At 49.2% G+C, this 22,447-nt stretch overlaps 2 protein-coding genes across 8 annotated transcripts; one reads left to right on the top strand and one right to left on the bottom strand.

Moving 5' to 3' along the window:
• Positions 1-1,217: 1,217 nt before the first annotated feature.
• Positions 1,218-11,715, bottom strand: ARPC4 (actin related protein 2/3 complex subunit 4). Its single transcript, XM_029241604.1, has 6 exons — positions 11,540-11,715; positions 8,951-9,069; positions 7,569-7,680; positions 5,454-5,549; positions 4,291-4,461; positions 1,218-2,121 (listed from the first exon to the last, which is right to left on the bottom strand). Exons 1-6 carry the CDS (start codon positions 11,540-11,542, stop codon positions 2,116-2,118), a joined length of 507 nt encoding a protein of 168 aa, XP_029097437.1. The 5' UTR covers positions 11,543-11,715; the 3' UTR covers positions 1,218-2,115.
• On the top strand, positions 11,658-22,138 carry TADA3 (transcriptional adaptor 3). Of its 7 annotated transcripts, none has more exons than XM_029241598.1 (10): positions 11,930-12,052; positions 12,396-12,453; positions 13,165-13,397; positions 14,763-15,013; positions 15,133-15,238; positions 16,727-16,868; positions 16,960-17,063; positions 18,275-18,384; positions 19,212-19,397; positions 21,568-22,138. In XM_029241598.1, exons 3-10 carry the CDS (start codon positions 13,191-13,193, stop codon positions 21,758-21,760), a joined length of 1,299 nt encoding a protein of 432 aa, XP_029097431.1. In that variant the 5' UTR covers positions 11,930-12,052; positions 12,396-12,453; positions 13,165-13,190; the 3' UTR covers positions 21,761-22,138. The 7 variants fall into 7 exon arrangements, with proteins under 7 accessions (XP_029097430.1, XP_029097431.1, XP_029097428.1 ...); XM_029241595.1 differs by having other exon boundaries at positions 19,176-19,397; XM_029241596.1 differs by having other exon boundaries at positions 11,946-12,276.
• Positions 22,139-22,447: the final 309 nt, after the last annotated feature.

Below are 22,447 nucleotides of genomic sequence, written 5' to 3'. Positions count from 1 at the left end.
CACCTTCACTGTGAGCACCTTCTTGAGAGCAACATTCACTGCAAAGCTAGGATACAGCCATATGCCCCAGAGAAGGGCACACCTAATTCTGCAAGGCAGGAGGGGGAGAGTCACAGATGTAATGTCATAAAGGGGATGACAGCTGTCCAAGCTGCCCCCACCCCCAGCCCCTCCATCCTTTCTTTAACAGTACCTTGTCCTGTTTCAAGAGACCCCCTTTTGGCCACATGGAAGAAACTCTTGAAAACTCAGCTCAAAGGCCAACCCTTCTGAAACTTTTCCTGACATCCTCTTCCATAAAAACACCCCCTGTGGGCCCCCCCCCAGACCTCCAGTAGTGAATCTGATAATGCTTCATTCAACGCACCTATTTACACACCCAGGCATTTTACTGGCCCCCAAGTCTCCCTGAGACAGGGGTGATGTCATCCCCCACATCCAGCACAATGGAAGTTACCAAACAGCTTGGATGCTGGGCTGGTGGAAAGATCAGTTACTATTTATTCAGTACCTGTACGGCAGGTACTGTATCAGATTTACATTATCTCCACTTTAAGAAACTGAGGCACAGACTATAAATAACTTGCTCAAATTCATCAGTAAGAATCAGGACTCAAGACATTCTTTTCTTAACTTCAAGGTGTCACTAAGGTTTAGTGCTGTCCAAGAGAACTTTCTGCAATGATGGAAATGTTCTATTTACATACCCTGTGACACGGCAGGCATCAGCAACTTGTAGCTATTGAGCACTGGTAGGACTGAGACAGTAGATTTTAAACTTTTTTAACTGTAACAATTAGACACACGTGGCTAGTGATTACTGTCAGCACAGGTAAAGGCAGAAATCTTGGATTTGAACTCTACCCTCTTGCTCACTAGCTGGGAATTTCGGGGCAGACTGCTGCATCTCATGGAACCTCAGTTTCCTTAGCCATGAAATGGGATCATTATTTCTCTGAGGTTACCTTCTAGCCCAAATGAGCTCATTACATGAAAAGGACCAAAGCTCTATATAGGCAGAGAGAGCAGTTTCAGAAATGGGTGGAGCCTGGACTGCAATAGAGGTCTCCTGGGTTAGGGCCCTGGGCAAGACTAACGCCAGGGGCCAATCGCAAAACTGTCTCTGGTGGGGACCCCCAGGCCCAAGTGCCAGCCAGATGGTTTTAGGGAAGAAAAAGCCTCACCTCCCAGCTTTTCAGGTATACACAGAGAGCACAGACCTCATGCACCCCCAGAGGGGCAAAAAGAGACTTTAATTAGGGGAGGGAGGATCCACCCGAATAAGAAAAGGTACAGCGAGCGTGGGAGCAGAGGAGCCAGAGCAGGCAGGAGGCCCCAGCCGGGAAGCTCTGGAGGACTCACCTCTCCACCTCTAGCACAGGCACTGCACTGAAAGACAAGGCGAAACAGCGGCCCCTCTCAGCTGGGAGGGCACGAAGAGGCTCCTGCGGCCAGAGGTTGCCTAGCTTTCAGGCCCCAGCTCCTAGGCGTGGCTGGTGGCCACCAGTTCAGCCCTTGTCCCCAACCAGTGCTGGGTGGCCATCTTCAGGCAGAGCTCAGGAAGCTGGCAGAGGGTCTCCACTGCTTCTACTGGCCCAAGGAAATAAGAGAACGAGGGAGAGGACCTGGAGTCTGAAACCTCCCTCCCTCCCCACCTGTGGTGGCTCCAGGGAGGAACAGTAGTCGCCTTCTGGCTCCAGGCCCGCCCAGACCCACAGCGACCAATAAGGTACAATCACTGGGACCAGTCACAGCCACTGGAGGTGGAGGTTGTTTGTTTTAAAAAAAAAAAAGACAAAAAGGTTACAGTCTCCTACAAGCACAGAGTTTTAAGTTTCAAGACGTTAAAAAAAAATCTGTCCCGGCCCAGGGGACTGAACATCAGAAGCCAGCCTGACCAGGCACATGTGGCCTTGGGGCAGGTCCACTGCTGCTTTGCTGCCCAGCTAGCAAGCACACCCCCCCCCCCCACATCTAATGCCCACCCCGACACCCAGCTCCCCTCCGCTGCTGCTGCCGCCGTCGCCACCGCTGCTCTGGGGAGTAACTCCAGGACGCCTTCGCAGAGACACGGGGGAGTCTGAGGGGGAAGGCCACGAGATCCAGCCAGATGCTTTAAAACTGTCAAGAGAACCAAGAGGCGGTGAATGATGGTTATTACTGTATCCTCGCAGGCCTGCTCTGGGGAGGTGGGCTGATTTGAGAGCTGCAGCTGTACTCAGATCTCTGCAGGGCAGGGTTCGGTCTCAGGACACCCTGTGGGCACACTCTAATTTAGCCAGCATTCAGCAGTGACCTTTGGGGCACTGGCCCTAAAACCTAGCACTGGACAAGGCAGAAAATTTAAGGGTGACATGGGTTTTTCCACAGCTCCCCTTGGTCGTGCCACAAGGGCTGCCAAAAAGCCCTGTCACTGTGCCTTGCTTACTGAACTGAGGTTGCTTTCTTTAGAAATGGGGGCTCACATGCAAATGCTTGGGGATTCAGAGAGGGACCCAGGATCTGGTACTCTGTGTCAAGCTCTGGGTGGTCCTCCAAGTAAGACAGGCCCTTGAAATGCTTTCTAACCTCAAATAACTCCCATGGTGCCTAGAACAGCTCTGGACATTTTATAGACCAGAGGTTGTGGACCAATGGCCCACGAGCTGAACTCAGCCCAAAGATGAGCACTGTTTGGCCCACGGTTTAAAAGAATATGAATTAGTCGATATGAATATGAATTAGCCAACCTTGAAAATATAGTACACTGCACAAAGATCCAGATTTTGAGATTCTTTTGATGAAGCCACAGAGGGCCAGAGCTGTGCGGTGGTGATCCTCTTCAGGTGAGGCATGTGCTCACCAGATCCCCACATGGCCCGCCTCACTCATGTACATTACCGGCCCGACCCTTACATGCACCTGATGCCATTATACTATCTTAGATCTTGAGTCTGAAAACTCCAATTCCTGGTTCCTTCACTTACTGGCTGAGGCACCTTGGACATATGACTTAACTTCCAGAGTCCAGATAACTCATCTATGAAATGGGGATGCCACCTGATTCAAAGATTGTTTTAGGTATTAAATGAGATACTTGAATGTACATTTTTAGCTGTATTACCACAGAAATGTAATTACTGTAACAACTAAATGACTGTTGAATGAATGACCCAAATACTAAATTGGGACAAGAACTATTTTTCTTCAGTTGAGTTTAGAGGCCTCGCAGTGCCCTGGCCATATAACCTTGTGCTACAATACAGGGAAAGCTTACTATGCACCAGGTGATATGCTTTATACACATTTCTTCATTAATGCTCAACCACACTGAAAGGTACGTATTAATTAACAGTCTCACTTCACAGCCGAGGAAACTGAGGCTTAGTCGAGAGGTTCTGTAACGTGCCCAAGGAAGCAGTGGAGCCGGACTCACACACAGGTGGCCTGACTCCACGGCCTGTGTGACCTGAACAAGCGTGTTGCCCTGGCTGCACAGTACAGCTACTTTGTACACTGGCTGTCCTCAGTGTAATTAAAGCCCAAGGGAAGCGGGTGTAATATCCATTTTCAGGAATCTGAGCTCCTCCTGGGCTGGATCTGTATGCACTGGTAGGAGTAAACACTAATTCTACCATCTAGGGATCATAGTCGACTCTGAGGGGAACATAACAACAAACCAAGGACTGTTTGGAAAAAGAAAAAAAAAAAAGAAGGCACGTCGTGAATGACTAAAAAAGAACAACTGTGTCATCACTTCATCAGTGTAAACAATTCGTCCTCCTCAAAGGGCTGTAGTCCTTTCCGTCACGAAGGCACAAACAACTAAAGAGGGATCTGTAAGACTTAAGCCGTGAAAATGATGGAAAACAGGCTGAAGAAATCATGACTTTAAGCCTGAGAAGCAGATGCCAAAGGAAACTATTCCAGTCTGTTTGAAACGTGGAATTATACTCTGATTAACTGCCCTATACTCCTAGAAAATTCACATGTGGATTTAACTTGCCTCACTCGGGGATTGAACTAGATACAGGGAAGGACTGTGTACACTTTGAGATGTAGAAATGAGCGACTAAGAGAGGCATCCCCCAGGCCCCCGGAGATGAAAAATGCCCTGCAGCTCTCCAACATGAAGCACGGGCCCTCCCGCCCCAAGGAATCGGGCTGACCTGCAGCCCACCAGAGTTCCTAGAGGCCTCAGGAAATATTCACGCTCAGTTGGCACCACTTTCCCACCAGATGCTAAATTCTCAGCACGACCCATAGGTCTTTCTACTTCTGGAAACAAACCAGGAAGGCCCCTACACTTACATTCTTGAGGAACTCCTCGGCCACAATGCGCGCACGGGCATTGACCGACAGCTTCATCTCACTGATCTCCTTGTCGATTTCTTCCATGAAGTGGATCACAAAGTCCACCAACTTGTGTTTATACATCTGCTCTGTGTGGAAGTTGGTGATCAGAAAACTGATGTCATACCCCTAGGGAAGGAAGACAGTGGGGAGAAGGGAGAGAAGAAACAGGAGAGAATCAGCATCCTGGGGGCGCTGAGCTGGCCATGCCCTCTACGTCCACTTAGCCACATGCTTCCAGCTGCTTGTGACCCTATCCCAAGCTACATGCCCTTCAGGCAGCAGCCCACCTGCTCTGGTGGGGTGTGTATGTTGGATCCAAGGAACCAACAGTTGGATCAACTAAACCCAGTTGAGAATTTTGTGTCTATCAGACATCTCTGGCAGACTATCTGTGGCACAGACAGTTGCATTCAGAATGAGTCAAGGGAGAGTGAAGGGACTGGAAATCTTGTCAAAGAAGAATCTCATCAAACAAAAGGAACATCTAGTCCAGAGAGAAGCGAAGATGCTGTGGGAGAAGGATGGGACTGAGGTCTTTAACTATCAGATGGGCTGTGTGTAGAAGAGCAATTTTATTTATTCTGGGTGGCCCTGGAGGTTAGATCTAGGACCAGGAGAAATTTTAGCTCAGGATGAGGACGAGCTTGGCCAACATGTCTAATGCGTCTGACGATGGTGTTTGCTGCTCTCTGTGGTAGTTGCTTAGTCACTGGCAGAGAGTCGATCTGGCAGGGAGTCTGTAGAGAGGACTCAAGTACAAAGTCAGACAACAAGTGGCCCAATGTCAACTGTGGCCTTGAGACTATGATTCAGTTGGTGGCAGAGTTTAGATTTCTGATTCATCATGCCCTTTCTGCCGCTAGACTATAGGCTCTGGGAAGGTGCACAATGCATCTCATTTTTTTGCCTTTTCCATGGCTGAGGTAGACCCAGCCTCCGAAGCTGATTCCCCTTATTCCCACAACAGCCGAAATGAAGGCCAACTCTCAACTAAGGCTGTGGGTGCCCTACAGCTGGGGGAGCAGCAATCCCAGTTCTAGAAACAATCCCAGGCCAGTAACAGTTGATGCGGTAGTGGAATTCTGGGTATTACAAACATATGGATCACACAGTCTCACCTCCACTGGTTTCCTTCGGAGGATAAAGAAGTTCTCTGCTCTCATCATCATGAAGCGCATGAACTTGTGACATAAAATCTTCTCGATCTCATCAGCCTGGTGAGAGCAAAGGAGAAATGCGTTTCCCTAAAGCTGACACTCTAGGCCAACAGAAATCTGGAGCCTGGTCTTCTGACTGCAATTTCTCCCAGGTTCGCTGGAGGTAGTAGGGTTGGGTATCGGAACACCACCACCTGAACTCTGAATCGTGGGGTAACTGGTTGCCAACTGAAAAGAGGGTCTACTACATTAGGGCCCTCCAACTTAATGGGACGTTATCATGATCTTGCCTTCACCCATTCCAGAAAAGTAATTCTGGCAAGCCCACATCTTTTTTTAATTTTAATTTTTTGGCCACGTCGCATGGCATGCAGAGTTCCCCGACCAGGGATAGAACCTGTGCCCCCTGCAGTAGAAGTGCAGAGTCTTAACCACTGGACCGTCAGGGAAGTCCTGGCAAATCCAAACCTTTTATCTGTTCCTTCCAGAGTCCACATCTATATTCAAAACTACCCTTTCCTTTCTTATTTCACTAGTGCTACATTTTCTAGTCTGTGATACATACTGTGAAGAATATCAGAGATAACCTTAGGTGGTCTCCACTTTAGTAACAATGAACATCAAACAAACCCCAAAGTTTCTCCCTGATGAACTCTCAACATTTCTGAAGGAAGAATTTTGCTGCACAGGGCAGACACACCCTTAACAGCCCCCAACACTTGTTAATCTCCCCTTTCAACAAAGAGAGCAGGCCCTTGGCTTAGAGCTTTCTATAGGCAAAAGTGTCTAGTCTGAACTTAATAACCTTGTTGTTTTCAACGTGCTTGTTTTTTAGACTTGTCCTCAATTTGGCAAGTGGTATTGTTTTTCCATTTGTGGCACAAAGTTTCTTTTTCAAACAAATTTAAGTAGGAAAAAATAAGTTGGGCTTCCGTGGTGGCGCAGTGGTTAATAATCTGCCTGTCAATGCAGGGGACACGGGTTCGAGCCCTGGTCCGGGAAGATCCCACATGCCACGGAGGAACTAAGCCCGTGCGCCACAACTACTGAGCCTGCACTCTAGAGCCCATGAGACACAACTACTAAGCCCACGTGCCACAACTACTGAAGCCCACGCGCCACAACTACTGAAGCCCACGCGCCTAGAGCCCACATACTGCAATGAAGAGTAGCCCCCACTTGTGGCAACTAAACAAGGCCCACGTGCAGCAGCAAAGACCCAACATAGCCAAGAAGAAATAAATAAATAAATAATAAGTTAATAAGTTAATTGAAAGAAATCTGTTAAGTAAAGAAGTGTCCAAGTAGTCGATAAATATGGCAGAAATTATGGTGGTAGTGGGAGTGTCAGACATTTGTGAAACACAGAGGAAAGATAAGAAATTACACTTCCTGAGACTCCCCTGGTGGCGCAGTGGTTAAGAATCCGCCTGCAAACGCAGGGGACATGGGTTCGAGCCCTAGTCCGGGAAGATCACGCCGCGGAGCTACTACGTCCGTGCGCCACAACTACTGGGCCCACACACCACAACTACTGAAGCCTGTGTGCCTAGAGCCTGTGCTCCGCAACAAGAGGAACCACCACAATGAGAAGCCCGCACACTGCAAGGAAAAGTAGCCCCTGCTCGCCGCAACTAGAGAAAGCCTGTGCATGGCAACGAAGACCCAGCAGAGTGAAAAATAAATAAATAAACTAAATTTATTTTAAAAAAAAGAAAAAGAAATTACACTTCATATTTTTACCCTAAATCTCCCTTTCGGAGTTCATGGCTATCAAATTGATACTGTTACTGCTTATTTTTCTGAACTGGACTTATCCTTCATTCCTTAGGAAAAGTTTTGTGACCTGACACCAAACTGGCCTGTAGCCTTGGCTGCTACATTTCCTGCCTTCTAATGCAGAGCAAGGCCTAGAAGATGGGGCTGATCTCTCTTTATCTACCGAGCTGATGAGTTTGGCAAATCATTTCCTGTTAATAGAACCTGGGTTTCTTTGCACCCTGAATCTGGCATGCTGATCTCTCACATGGGGGCCCCTGGCCTCCCGGTGAGGCAGGGGATCTGTGGTGAGCTCACCTGTTTCACAGCAATGCTGACCCGGACAGAGTTGATGGAGCCTTCAATCAGAACTTTTTCCTTCTCATTCCTGCTGATGGTCACAGGCTGTAGCAGGAGCTCTTTGCTACTCCTGAAAACACAAAATCACAGAGGCCTCTGTACTATAAAAGAACAGAATGGTCAAGGAGACCCCACAGCAGATCCTAGAATCACTATCTGGGACCACAGAGTCCAAGGAATAGGAGACTCACAAGCAGGGGTGCTCCAAGATGGGGGCAGCAAGCGTGTTCTCCAGCAGAAAGAGCACAGGCTCTGGAGTCAGGGCGAAAACGTTTTGAAATCCAGCCTCCTCTGTTACTTTCCTTGGGCAAGTTACCCTGTTGGAATCTCAACTTCCTCATTTGTAAAATGACTCTGATTCCTATTTCACTGCTGAGGACTGAGAGAGATCAAAAAGGGTCAAGTGTCTAACAGTGTGCCTGGCACACTGTAGGAGCTTTAAAAATGACAGCTCTTATTTTCGTAACTGTAGGCAAACCCATACACTGTTTAGGGAATGAGGAGAGAACCTGCCTTAGAGATAAGGACAAGCTAAAATCGAACAGTCTGGCCTCCTTTAATGACCAATCCAGAAGGATTCACTTGTTCAACATTAAGATCCCTCTCCGCTCAGTTCCCATTTTGATGTCCCTGGATCCCTGTGATGATAGTTGGTCGCTAACTATGTTGGTGCTACCTGGGAGCTATTATCCTTTAGAAATGCCTATTGGAAACCATATGTTAAGTAGCATAACAGGGCACATCCTAACATCTTGTCAGTTTTCTTAAATTCAAATCATATCAACTTAGTGTGGTAACACTGCTTATCTCAGTTGTATATGTCCCAGATTAAATTTTAAAGGGGAAAAAGAATAATTTATTTACAAAACATAAATTACATAAGAGAAAATAATCCCAAGTACGGAATATTTGGAGAAGAGTCCATTTCCCCCCTCCCTTTGGGCGGGGTGGGTGGGTGGGGGGGAGTGGGGGGGCGGAATCCTTGATCTTTAAATTAGAATAGAGATGGCATCTCAGGTAACTAAATTCTTAGTCTACTCCTTAAACTGCCAGAGGGCTCACTAACTCCATGGGAGATAATTCCCAAATGGCCCTACGCTGAGAAGTCACACCTTGTGTCAAGCAATCTTGACTCCAGAGCACCTTCTCCCCTGAGTTTTGTCCTGCCAACCCACTGACCCTATTTTCTGAACTTCAAATTGGGAACCATTGTTCATCTGGCAGCAAGACAAAAAATGTGAACTGTAGTTGTACTGACAACTCCAGGATGGAAGTTATTCATGGCACACAGTCATCTCTGGGTGCTGCACCCATCAACCCCACCCCTTTTCCTTCCCTACCTGACTTCCACTTCGGGCTTGTTGTGTCGTTCTACCACCTGGGAGGAGAAATTCTCCAGGCAGAGGGCAGCCTGCAGTGTGGCCCGCACGGCACTCAGGTAGGGACGGAGAGTGGCAGTCTGTAGGAAAAAGGCCAACAGAGGATCAGAATCTGTCTCACCAAACCCACTGGTCCCCTAGTCCAGCTACACAGGAGCCAGGCAGTACTCAGGGTCCCTGACTCTCAGATACTACAGTAAACACAATAGAGTAGGCCTTCAAGGTGCCTTTCATTCTAGGTTTAGAACAGTGGTTCTCAACAGGGGACCATTTTGCCTGCCAGGGGACATTTGGCAATGTCAAGACATTTTTCTTTTTCGCAATGTGGGGTGGGGTAGGGGTTACTGGTATTGAGTAGACAGAAGTCAGGCATACTGCTAAATACCCTACAATGCACAACAAAGAATTATTCAGCCCCAAATACTGCTGAAATTGAGAAATTCTGGTCTAGAAGCATACAGGTGAATGACTGTCTTCAATCTACCTTTTGAGCCAACAAATGTATAAATCTACAGTGTGCCAGGCTGGGAATTCAAAGATGATTAAGACCTTCTCTACCCTTAAAACAGCTCGACTAGGTCAGGAAAACAGAGAAAGTAACTATGATATAATGGGTAAAATGTAAAAGAAATTTACAATTTTTATTTGCAAAAGAAATTGGTTTTGATTTGAAGATGGAAATAAGATTAGGAGGACTTTACAATGATAAAAAGTAGAATGACATTCCCAATAGAGGCAACTGTGTCTAGCTACACTGGCCTGTCTTCAGTTCCTCGTATTAGCCAAGTTTTTTCTCACCTCAGGCCTTCACACATGCCAAACCATCTATCTGCAGGCTTTTCTCCCCCTTCTTTGCCTAAGTCATCCTTTAGATCTTGGCTTATTCAGGGAAGGCCTCCTCCTTCCTCAGAGAGGCCTTTCCTGACTTCACTCTTCATTGCACTTACTATAATTTACAGTGACACACCCTTTATATATCGTTAATAAAGTAACTTTCTCCTTCACTAAACTGTAAGCTCCATGGTCAACAGACCATGTCTATTTTATTCAAATTTACATACCCTGCACCTAAGTCAGTCAGCACCTTACATATACACTGTCTTACTCAGTTTCTGTAGAATAAGTGAATGAATGAAAAAATAACTTAAGCAAGATCAGAATAACAAAAAAGGGCAGTAAGAGTTCCAGAAGTAGTAGTAAGTACAGTGTTGCCAGGAAGCAGTTTAGATTCTATGGATGAGGCTGCAGTAGTAGCCTAGAGATTCATGGGGAATCTCAAATGCCAGGCTACTGAGTGTAGCTCTTCTTTTAAGGTGGCAAGGAACTGCTGGGGCTTTCTGAGGAGGAAGTTACATGACTACAGTTGCATGGCAACTCTGTGGAGAATGGACTGGAGGAGAGGGAAGTGAGAGAGCAGGCAGAGAAGATTATTTAAGGAGGGTAATGAGGGCTTGGCCTGGAGCAATGCAGGACAAGCAAGATTATCTCTGTCAAAATTCAGACAGTAAATCTGAAAAAGGTGCATTTTAGGTGGCCAGCCCTGTGGTGCCTGCCCTTTCAAAAATAGAACAGACACATTCTCGTGTAATATCTCAACAAGTTTGATGTTTAAAAAATCAAGAGGCATGGCCTAAATTAAAACAAAAAAAGAATATCCCAGCTTTCTAGCTGACATAAGAGGACACAGGCGGAATAAGTAACACAAGAGGGTGAGCAAGTTTAGGGAGAGAAGATGAGTTTTGATCCAGAGGTCTAATTTCAAGGTGTCTTCAAGATATCCAGGTGAACCTTGAAAGAGAACCTTCCCAGGTGAACCTAGGAAGGTAGATTTAGGAGTCACCATAAATCACATGGTCACAAAAACCTGTACATTAAATAGGTATCACCAGAGAGAGTGCAAAGAGAGGAAGGTAGTGAGCCAAGTCTCAATTGCCAGGAACACCCACAGTTATCAAGAGGATTTCCTGGAAGGGAGGGGTCAGCAGTATGAGAGCTTATATTCTACAGTAAGGCTGATACGGTTGAGTTCTGACCAGGAAAGGGTCTACGTAGAAGAAGCATAAAAGAGGTCCTTCAGTGAGAAAGAAGCAAGGCTGGGGCAACATGAAGAGTGGGATAAGCAAGTGTGGGACTTTCCCTGAGAGAACTGTGGGGTCAAGCGGGTAAGAGAGAACAGGGGAGTGTATTTAGTGAAGGTCTACTCTGGGTGGGGAGGTGGCCCTACTACGGGCTGAGGCTTACTACGTGCCTTAGAGGCGCTACCACGAACCTAGGAGAGCCCACTTCCGGCTTCCTCCATGCCTCAGTATCCCCCACCTGCTTCAAAGACCAGACTATGCAGCCACAAGGCCTGCTTCTTACAAGGGCGTCCCCCGCTCGCCCCTTCCTCACCTCGGCCCCGCCCCGCCCTCTTTCTCCCAGCCTCAGGGTGCCCCCACACCCCCTGCATCCCTCGGCCCAGGGCCTCTCCGCTGCAAACCCGCATCTCCCCCAGACCCAGATCCCTGAGACAGAACAGCGGGGGTCCCGGGCCCGGGGCCCGTCTCTCACCATCGCGGGCGCTGGCTGGGCCGGAAAGCGGAAGTGCGGAAGTGGCCAGTCCCGCGCCGCCTTCTCTTTCGCGAGAAGCGCAGCCGCAGTCTCCGCCCGGACGTCTGGACTGTACCATCAACGCTCCGAGCGGGGGAGGAGGAGGCTAAGAACATTTGGCCCCTCGGAAGTTTTCTCCCTAGGACTGTCTTGGCAGTTTTAGGCTCCTGAAGTGTAAAGTCACTACTCAAGCTTCTCCCGTTACCCATGGAGCTCTTGCTTGCGACTCTGGCCGTCTTGTCGTCTTTGCCGCCTTCTTCCCTCATAGTCATGCAATGGTGCAGCCCGGCCTCAGGTTGGGCACCATATTAGGACACGGCGAGGTGGAGGAGCCCTTCGATCCTTCCGGTTCTGCGCCCCCATCCTTTCTCCGGGCCCCTCCTACCTGCAGCCATTGGGGCTCGACAGGACTAACTGCCCGGCAGAGAACCCGGCCGCCGAGCCCCGCCCCCCGGCGCCGGGCTGTTCCCTAGGGTCCGCGCGAGGCATACCCTCTCCACCCCACCTGCAGCGGGCTCGCTTGTTGCCCGCAAACCTCCATCCTCCGAAAGACACAGGGTCTGGCCCTCGCGTCTTTCCGCCCCCGCGTCAACTGCAGGGGCACCGCACATAGCCAGTTCCGGGGCGGTTGCTCGCACCGACCGGAACTCCCCGCCCCCTCCCGTGGCCGCGGGGCCGTGGGAGGCAGCAAGGAGGAGGTAGAGGGGGCGGAGGCCGCGGTAGGGTGTTCTTAGAGGACTGGGACCCTAAAGGCGGGACATTGGGGCGATCCATGGGTGGGGCCAGCCATTAACCAGCCCCACTTTTTCTGTGCCAGGCACTGAACTGAGCTCTTGACGGGCATCATCTCTTAATCCTCAGAACATCCCTGGGAGGTAGGTACTATTGTTACCCCATTTTACAGATTCAGACTAATTATGGGGAAACAGACTCAGGCTTCTTTTGCCCTATTTTACGGATGGAAAAACCGAGACTCAGGAGAGTTCATCAACATGTTCAGGGCTACATAAATAGAAATTGGTCAAGCCTGGGCTTGAATCCAGATATATCTGGCTTACCAGCCCACATATTTTACTATCCGGGGCAAAGAGAAGGGGCAGAGGTGGGGAGGGGTGAGACAAGGAGAGGCTGGGAGGCCCAAAGAACATTAAGATAATAAGTATGCGATGCTTGGAACTCTGGGGCTTTGCAGCATTCAGGAAGAGTGGAACTGCAGGGAAGCGCATCAGGAAGACAAGCGTAGTATACCATGGCGGTTAGGGGCACAGACTCAAAACTATCTGGATTCAAATTGCATGTTGGTAAGCTTGGACATGAACACACACTTACAGAGTCTCAGTTTCCTCATCTGTAAAATGGAGATGAGCATGGTCCCTGCTCATGGGGCTGGGTGAGGAATTCAATGAGAAGCCAGTAATGTGTCTGCACCTCACTTGGCACACAGTAGGTGCTCTACGAGTAGGAGCTGTGCCATCAACCTTGTCAATAGGTTACTGAAGCCTGACTTTCTCCTGGATGGAAGGAGCCCTTGGGCTTTTCTTGTGCCACTTCCCCCCACCCCCCATCAGTGGTCCTTTCCTCTCCAGCTCCACAGCGTCCCCTATCCTGGGCCATGAGTGAGCTGAAGGACTGCCCCTTGCAGTTCCACGACTTCAAGTCTGTGGACCACCTGAAGGTCTGTCCCCGCTACACAGCAGTGTTGGCCCGCTCTGAGGATGATGGCATCGGTATTGAGGAGCTGGACACTCTGCAGCTGGAGCTTGAGACCCTGCTGTCTTCTGCCAGCCGACGCTTGCGGGTGCTTGAGGCCGAAACCCAGGTGATACCCCACGGAGGGTACATCACCAGGGATGGACTGTGACAAGTTATGGGTTAGCCTCATCTGCTGAGGCCTGGGTTACAGGGGCTTAGTGGGGAAGAGAGAGACCCAAACTGGGCTTGCGTGACATGGAAAATATGCAAGAATGTGCATGATCCTCATATACTGCGAGATTTCTGATTCACTAAGCAACTAGTGACCCTCACTCCCCACAATGTTCTGGGTCCTGTGCTAGTCACTAGAGAGAGGTAATTAGGACAGTTCTGGCCTTTGGGGAGTTTGCCAACTAAAGGGAAGGGGAGGTCAGACAAGTACCAGGAGAAGTGCTGTTGTGGTTAGGAGTACTGGGGGAACTGGAATGGGGAGGCCTGGATTTGAATCCTCACCTAAGCGCTTGCTAGCGTTGGTATTGCCAATGCTAAATTCCAACGCTTGCAAAAGTTACCTCCTGCCTCTGAGGATCAGTTCTCCATCTGCCAAGTGGGCTGGATAATAGGAGCTACCTCAGAGCTTTTGTGAGAATTAAAAAGACTTTTTGCAAAGGCTCAGCCCAACGTCTCACACTAAATAAGCATGTCAAACATTATTTACTCGTATGACTCTCATTATTTCTATTTATGGCATAAATATTCTCTGAGCCCTGGGTGCCAGGTGCTATGCCAGATCCTAGGGACCAGAGATGGTTAAGATGAACTTCCTGGTCTCCAATAGCTTATAATCTTCTTGAAGAGACAAAGTATTCTGTTTATTCTAGTTATGACCAAACAACATGATTGGGCCTACAGTGGAGGTACGAAGTACCAGATACTCATAGAGGAAGAAGATGCCATTTTAACTGGACTTCAGAAGATGAATAAAATTAACTTGTGGTCCCTGGGAATCCACTGAAGCTTTTTGAGCAGGGCTGTGGCACAATCAGTTGTATTTTAGCATCTAAGAAGCTGGATAACTGATTCAGAAAAGGCTTCCCAGTTGTGGTGACATTTGAAGTAAAGGTTTGCTGGGAGGCATGCTTGCTTCCACCAGAAAGTTACCACCAGCGTATTTTCCTAGAGCTAATGTGCACTGAGATGTGATCTACTTGTTTGAACTGCCGAATGCTGTGTGACCAGCTTGGGTGCTACAGAGGTGAATCAATACAGACAAACAAGTGAATGGAATGATGAGAAATATATGAATAAAATCCTGTGAGATGGGCACAGAAAAGGAGCTGAGTTTTGCAGGATGAGTAGGCATTTGCTAGATAAAAAGGGGAGGGGGAGAGACGGCGCCTTCTTGAGCTCTAGATCCTTATTTTTCACCGGGAGACAGAGTTATCCTGTGTCTTCCCTTCTCCCCCTCAGTGACAGTCTCTGTGAATTTCAGATCCTCACCGACTGGCAGGATAAGAAAGGTGACCGACGATTCCTGAAGCTGGGTCGAGACCATGAGCTTGGTGCTCCCCCCAAACATGGGAAGCCCAAGAAGCAGAAACTGGAAGGGAAGGCGGGACATGGGCCGGGCCCTGGCCCTGGGCGACCCAAATCCAAAAACCTTCAGCCCAAGATCCAGGAATATGAATTCACTGATGACCCAATTGACGTGCCACGTATCCCCAAGAATGACGCCCCCAACAGGTTCTGGGCCAGGGGACATAAATGGGCCTTGGGATTTGGGTATTGGAGGCTGTGGAAGGGCCCGGGGGTTAGGCTGGTGGGGCAGGGGGCACCCCGTCAGGCTTTGCTTCTCTCTGCAGATTCTGGGCTTCGGTGGAGCCCTACTGTGCCGATATCACCAGTGAGGAGGTGCGCACGCTAGAGGAGCTACTGAAACCCCCAGAAGATGAGGCTGAACATTACAAGGTAGAGACCCCAGGCCTAGATAGACGTGATGGAGAACAAGAAGGCTCAGAGGTGCCTCAGAATCAGAGATCGCAGTGCTGTACATCATCTTCCTTCCCTGCCCTGCCTAGCCTCCCGTCTGTTCCATTAACCCACCCAGACACCCAAGTTCTAACTCTCAGCTTCCTCCCTTCTACCCCATCCAAATGGTCACCACGTCCTAAGGCATCTTCTTCAGTGAGATCCTCCCTTTTTCTCTCATCGCCATCCCCTCTGCTTTGGCTCAAGCCTTCATCAGCTTTTACCTTAACAGCCTGTTAACACTTTCTTCCCTCTAGAGCAGGGGTCCCCAACCCCAGGGCCGTGGACCAGTAGTGGGCCGCAGCCAGTTAGGAACTGGGCCGCACAGCAGGAGGTGAGCAGTGGGCGAGCGAAGCTTCATCTGCTGCTCCCCCATTGCTGACATCACCGCCTGAGCCACCCCCCCGGCCCCCCACCCTGGTCCATGGAAAAACTGTCTTCCACGAAACCGGTCCTGGTGCCAAAAAGCTTGGGGACTGCTGCTCTAGGGAGATTCTCTTTTTTTTAATATATAAAAATTTATTTTTTTTATGATGAAAATAAAAAAGGTTCCATTAAAGAAAATGTAGAAAATACAGAAAAGTGTTGGTGGGAAATTCTCCCATAGCTCAGCTGTCATGTTCGGATGTGCTCATGACATGGCCTCCCCTGGCTCCCGTTACCTACAGAATCGAGTCCAAGCATCTCAGCCCTTGGTGGCACAGCCCCAGTGCCCCTCTCCAGTTTCCTTGGCCACACTCCCTCTCCACTGCTGTATTTATCAGCCCCCCCAAGCACCTTGCCCTCACTCCAGAGTCCTTGCTGGTCTCTGGGCCTCTGCACATGCCCTTCTCCCCTTGGCAAACTAACACCCTTCGAGCCCCTAATCGCATGTTACCGCCACCAAGATGGCTTTGCAGATTCCCCAGCAGAAGGTTGGTCGGTCTTGTGTGCGCCACAGCACCTTGACCTACCTCTGTCACTTCACTTGTCTGAATTTTTAAAAAATTTATCTGAAAAGGTAATCCATACAGGCAGTAACAAGTTCAGGCAATGCGAAAGATATTTTCCTCTCACTTCTGACCCTAGGATCTATAGTTCTCTCTAGAGATAACAGCTGTCAACGGAAAAGGTCCATGTACACGCACCATTCTGCACCTTACATCTTGGAAATTGTTCTGTATTGCCGTCTGTGTGTTTCAGTTCTGTACGTACCTGGCTTCCTTACTAGACTGTGAGTGTAGAGATTTTACCTCCTTTATCTCTTCTCACCTGTACCAGGCTCAGGCCTTGGTCCTGGGCTAGGTACTTGGGAGGACAGGTAAATGGAGCAATGAGGGATGAACGAAGAGCCTGTTGGCAGTCCCAAGCGCGCAGAGAGCCCCTGACACCCCAGGCACGACTGGCGTGTATTTACTGCTTTGGGACCGGATGGGATGTCTCCCACAGATCCCGCCCCTGGGGAAGCACTACTCCCAGCGCTGGGCACAGGAGGACCTGCTGGAGGAGCAGAAGGACGGGGCCCGGGCAGCAGCCGTGGCTGACAAGAAGAAAGGCCTCATGGGGCCACTGACTGAACTGGACACGAAAGGTAGGCCCCTCACCTCCCTGCCCACCCCAGGCCAGGACTTGAGTTCCTAGCACTTCAGCACACATGTCCACCCCTTCTCTACCCGATTCAGATGTGGATGCCCTGCTGAAGAAGTCTGAGGCCCAGCATGAGCAGCCGGAAGACGGGTGCCCCTTTGGTGCCCTGACGCAGCGACTCCTGCAGGCCTTGGTGGAGGTGAGCACCCCAACCCAAAACAAGAACTGTATTCACTCTGTTTCAATGTTTAATTTTTTATTGTTTATTGAAGTACATTATACATTTAGAAAGGTACATAGGTCATAAATGTACAGCTTGATCAGTTTTCACAAATGAGCACACTTATAGCCCCAGGACCACAAAAGAAAACATCATCAGTATTCTTGAAGGCCCTCTCATGCCCCTCCCAGTTTTTAACCTGCCCCCAAGGTAGCCGCTACTCCACAGTTACTTTTGCTGAGCGTTGGCTAAAGGCCCTGTGCAAGGGGCTTTCTACACATCCTCTCGTTAGAGGCAAAGACAGTGGTTAACCCCATGTTATACCCAACAAGGTCGAGGCTCAAAAAAGGGAACTGTTTGCTTGAGGTCACACAGCTAATACATAGAAGCAGAACTCAAACCCCAGGTTCAGGGTCCCTTTCTTTATGCCTGCTGGCTGCCCTTAGGCATATCTCTTCACCTCTTGAGCCTCAGTTTCCTGGCTGTCTCAAACACGATAGCGTCTTTCTCTCCCACGTCTTTCTGGGCACACGTTCCAGGTTGGCTGAGGTGGGGGTAGGGGGACATCTCCGTTCCACACCATCAGACGGGGACCCCACGTATGCTGGCTTTGCTGTCTTAAACATGCACTCTGCACAAGGTCACTCCAAGTGTGATTGCCACTCCAAGCCCACAGAAAAACAGCAAAGAGGAGTGTGTGAAGGCCGTGGCCAGCTGTGGCTCTTATCTCTTCTAATCACTTTCCACTGGAGAGAGTTTGTCAGATGACCACCCCTGACTGCAGGGGAGGCTGGGAAGTGTGGTGTATCTGGGCAGCCATAAGCCCAGCTACTGTGGAAGAAAGGCAAGAATGGCTTTTGGACCGCTGGCAGCCTCTGCCGCAGCATGCTTAGCACAGCGCCTGGTGCATTGCAAACGGTTAATATACCTTAGCTCTTCTCACTACCATTGTTGAGTGTTACCGTCACTCTTCTGTGCTCCCTTCTTTTGGTATCAGTACAAAATAAAGAATTTTTAAAATGATCGAAGTTTTTTAGAGTCGGTTTGGGAAGACTTCCCACAGCGGGTGGGATGAGAAAAATAAAAAGATATTTCTGGTATGTGAAGACTGTCCGTGTAGGTCAGAGGGGGGCAGGAAAATGGTAATACTATAGCTCTTTCTCCCTCCATCCATTTCTGTGCTCTTCTAGGAAAATATTATTTCCCCCATGGAGGACTCTCCTATTCCGGACATGTCTGGAAAAGAATCAGGGGCTGACGGGGCAAGCACCTCTCCCCGCAATCAGAACAAACCCTTCAGGTGAGTGACATCCTGTCCACGCCTCACAGTCTGGCCTCTGCTTCTGTTGACTTTTGTCCATCCAGCATGTGTGGTCTTCATTAATAGAGAGACTGAGGACATTTTGATAAAGACCAATAGAAGTCAGATGTGTGTGCTGGGCCAGGATTTCCACATGCACAGGCTTAGTACAGGGTTTTCATCATGGCCCTGTTCTTACTATAAACAACCTAAATGTCCACCTGGAGGAGACTGGTTGGCTAAATTGTCATAACTCCATATGATGAAATAACTTGCAACTATTAATCATACTAGAGAAATATAGTTAACTGACACGCAAAGATGTAAACAATAGAGTGATAAGTGGAAACTGTCAGTTGTAGCACAATACAGACAATATGATCCTCTTTTTACTTAAGATATATTTAAATGTTGGTACATGGCGGGGAAAAGCTAAAATAATACATTAAAGAAGTGGGAATAATATGTAACAAAATCTGGAATACGTATAGTATTTATATAAGAACATAAAATACGTATTTTTATGTATATAACGTAACATGTGGTAAGAAGATGGTAATATATGTAATAGTAACAGATAACAAAATAGTTATTCTCTTTGGGTCATTAGCATTGTAGGTTTTTCTGTATTTTATATTACATAGCATATCGATATATGTTGCGTATGTTTACAACAAGACCAGATGTGTCTGTCTCTATATTTTTATGTGTAGATAGATAGAGAGGTGGTGCCCAAAGAGAAAGGAAGGTGTTCACTAACCTTGGGCACCTCAGAGCGGTCCCCCTTGCAGGCTGGCCCTTGAGCTGAGCACTGCCTTTGCCTGCAGTGTGCCGCATACCAAGTCCCTGGAGAGCCGCATCAAGGAGGAGCTGATCGCCCAGGGCCTGCTGGAATCTGAGGACCGCCCTGCAGAGGACTCGGAGGACGAAGTTCTGGCGGAGCTGCGCAAACGGCAGGCCGAGCTGAAAGCGCTCAGTGCCCACAACCGCACCAAGAAGCACGACCTGCTGAGGTGAGTGTGGACAGGATGCCCGGGCCAGGGCGTGGCCAGCGAGGCCTTGCCCATGCTGGTGACCTTCCGGGAGCTTTACGACAGGCTTTCCAAACCCAGCAGGGCCTCTAAATCACCCGGAGGGCTTTGAAAAAAATGTCAGTGCCGGGCACCACCCCACTGGTTTTCTCTCAAACAGATTCTCGTTCCACAGACTAGAGCTCAGGCATCTGTGACTTGTTTATTCACTTCTAATTGTGGTAACAACAAATAACACAAAATTTACCCTCTAAACCATTTTCAAGTGTACGGTTCAGTGGTGTTAACTGTATTCACATTGTTGTGTGGTTTATTTTTAAGTCTTTCCATGGTTAACTTTCTTTTTCCCCCAGAGTTTTATTGTGAAAAATTTCATACACACAGAAACTCTGACGGTGTAGTACAGTAAACACCAGTATACTCTCCACCTCAGTTTATCAACTGTTAACATTTTCTTGAGCATCTGTGATTACTACCAGCCCCTCACCAGGAACTGACCAGTGTTTTCATGCGATGTCATTCATTTTCTATTCATTCCCATCCATCTTGCCCTGCACTCCTCACAACAAGGGTGCAGGTGGTATCTGTAGGGAGATCATGGTAGTGGCTACCCTTTTCTTGGGAAGATAGAGAAGCAGCCCAACTAAGTCCCCTTGCTCCTCGTAGGCAGGTGCTGTGTCTCCGCCTCACAGAGCCCCAGCAGAGCAGGGCACGCTCGTTCATTTGGCCACCTCTGCCTGTCTCTTAGACGTTGTGCTGGGTTAGGAAGAGAGGCAGGGCAAAGGGCTTGCAGTCACCACGTGAGTGGCTGGTAAAGACGTGCATCATTAGAAGGAGAAGTTGTTGCTGGCAAGCTGCTAGGGTATTTAAGGATGAGGGTATACTGAGTGCCTACCGTGTACCAGGGGCTTTATGTACACCCTCTTACTTAATCTCTGCTATAGCCCAGGGAGTAGGTGGTAGTGTTCCCTGTTTACCAAATAAGGAAATAAAGGCGCAGTGAAATGAGTGCTCTGCTGAAGGTCACACAGCCAATAAACAGCTAAGCTGTGACTGGAGCCCAAGACTGAATCCAGAGCCTCTTTCTAGTTCCCTTTCAAGGGCTAGAAGAGGAAAATACAGATGAAAGAGTACTGAGGAAGGGAGGGGGACGGGAGAGAGAGAGAGAAGTGGGGATGTGCAGCTACAGAAGTAATGGGCAGTGAAGGAACTAGCTTGGCTATCAGAAGGCCAGCGTGCCGCCCTCAGCCCTGCATGGGTAGCTGCAGGGTCTTAAGCAAGGCATCCCCTGCCCTGAGCAGCAGCTTCCCCTTCCGAAAACAGGTTGGACTAGATAGATCTCTAAGTGACCTTCCAGCTCCACCATGAATTGAATTTATAGGTCAGGTTCCATTCGAAGGGGTCAGTTTGGTATCTCACTCACCTCCTGTAGACCTCAGGCTGTCTAGACCCTTAGGTTGCTCTGGAATTTGGTTGCTGAAGTAAAAGCAGGTCTTCTGCTGGCACCAGAACACTTTTTTTAAAAATTTATTTATTTCATTTATTTATTTTTGGCTGCATTGGGTCTTCGTTGCTGTGCACGGGCTTTCTCTAGTTGCAGAGAGCTGGGGCTACTCTTCATTGCGGTGGCTTCTCTTATTGCAGAGCACGGGCTCTAGAGCGCAGGCTCAGTAGTTGTGGTGCATGGGCTTAGTTGCTCCACGGCATGTGGGATCTTCCCGGACCAGGGCTCGAACCCGTGTCCCCTGCATTGGCAGGTGGATTCTTAACCACTGTGCCACCAGGGAAGCCCCCAGAACACCTTTTAAAGAATATTGTTTGGAGGAAGCCTGCCTTGATTCAGATCTCCTCCTCACTAGTTGTGGGATCTTGGGGCATTTCTTATCCTCCTTGAGCCTCAGTTTCCTCACTGGTAACATAGGAATAATAGTACCTACCTCACAAGGTTGTTAGGATTAACTGAGCTGATATTTTTGAAGAGGTAGTACTTGGCACAGGGCACCATGTAAGCGTGGCTCAATAACTTTGCTATTTGGTATGAAATGGTCCACAGGAGTGGCAGCCCTGGGTAGTGGGGTGGGCTCAGTCTGGAACAGGGAGGAGCCCTACTCTGGTGGGCTTCCCATGGCACCTGGCCGGCTGGTCCCCACAGGCTGGCAAAGGAGGAGGTGAGTCGGCAGGAGCTGAGGCAGCGGGTCCGCATGGCAGACAATGAGGTCATGGACGCCTTCCGCAAGATCATGGCTGCCCGGCAGAAGAAGCGGACGCCCACCAAGAAGGAGAAGGACCAGGCCTGGAAGACTCTGAAGGAGCGTGAGAGCATCCTAAAGCTGCTGGACGGGTAGCTCTCACCCCTGCCTCAGGCTGCCTCCCCCCCGGCTTGGGAGGGGGAGGCCCACTTCCTTCTTTGGGCTGCCAGAAGCCTCAGCCTGTGGCTGCCTGTCTAATGGCGACAGTCTCTAGAAGCTGTGACCCTTCCCTGAGGTCTTTTGGCCCAGCTCTGTACAGCCAGGACACGAGAGGCCCTGCTGGGCTGGCCTGGGGCCCAGTCTCTGCTTGGTCCCCCAAGATGGGGGGGGGCTTCATTTCTGGGTTGTCCTCGTCCCTCTCTTCACCATCTCCCACTCCCCTACCCCTTTCACCCTCAAGGACTTCTCCCTTGTGGTTTTGTAAAGTACCAACTTAAGAATAAAGTGACTGGTGTGGTTTTTTTTTAAAAAGCATCCAGAATCTTTGTCTGTTATTGTGGGGTAGAAAGGAACTTGTGTGGGTGGCATAGTTTAGGAGGGCATGCTTGAGGGCTCTCAGCCTGTGGCCACTCGCCTAGGTCATTCGTTCAGGGAGAACTTTCTGAAGATACTTGTGGCCACAGGTAACAGAACACCCCAGCTCAAGGTGGTTTAACAAGGAAGTGTGTTAGCTAGGGGTTTGGTGGTCCTGGGGCAGGGTGGCACCCAGGGTTAGCCAATCTCCAGCAACTCAACAAGGCCATCAAGGGTCCAGGTGTCTCCACACTCCCGCGGTGTCAGCTT

Source organism: Monodon monoceros, unplaced genomic scaffold (assembly GCF_005190385.1).
Source record: "Monodon monoceros isolate NGI ecotype Baffin Bay Population unplaced genomic scaffold, NGI_Narwhal_1 Super_Scaffold_3, whole genome shotgun sequence".
NCBI classification, from domain to species: Eukaryota; Metazoa; Chordata; class Mammalia; order Artiodactyla; family Monodontidae; genus Monodon; species Monodon monoceros.
Note: the sequence above shows the minus strand (reverse complement) of the source record. Positions and strands in the feature narration are given on the sequence as shown.

Bases quoted from the DNA above. Each gene is read 5' to 3' on its own strand.
- ARPC4 (XM_029241604.1), bottom strand. The intron at 7,681-8,950 runs GTAGGGAAGGAA...TTGTGTTTTCAG, and splicing joins AAGCCCGAAGTGGAAGTCAG to GAGTAGCAAAGAGCTCCTGC. The intron at 5,550-7,568 runs GTGAGCTCACCA...TGCTCTCACCAG, and splicing joins TCAGCATTGCTGTGAAACAG to GCTGATGAGATCGAGAAGAT.
- TADA3 (XM_029241595.1), top strand. From the start codon at position 13,191: ATGAGTGAGCTGAAGGACTGCCCCTTGCAGTTCCACGACTTCAAGTCT. The intron at 15,014-15,132 runs GTTCTGGGCCAG...TTCTCTCTGCAG, and splicing joins AAGAATGACGCCCCCAACAG to ATTCTGGGCTTCGGTGGAGC. The intron at 17,064-18,274 runs GTGAGCACCCCA...GTGCTCTTCTAG, and splicing joins TCCTGCAGGCCTTGGTGGAG to GAAAATATTATTTCCCCCAT.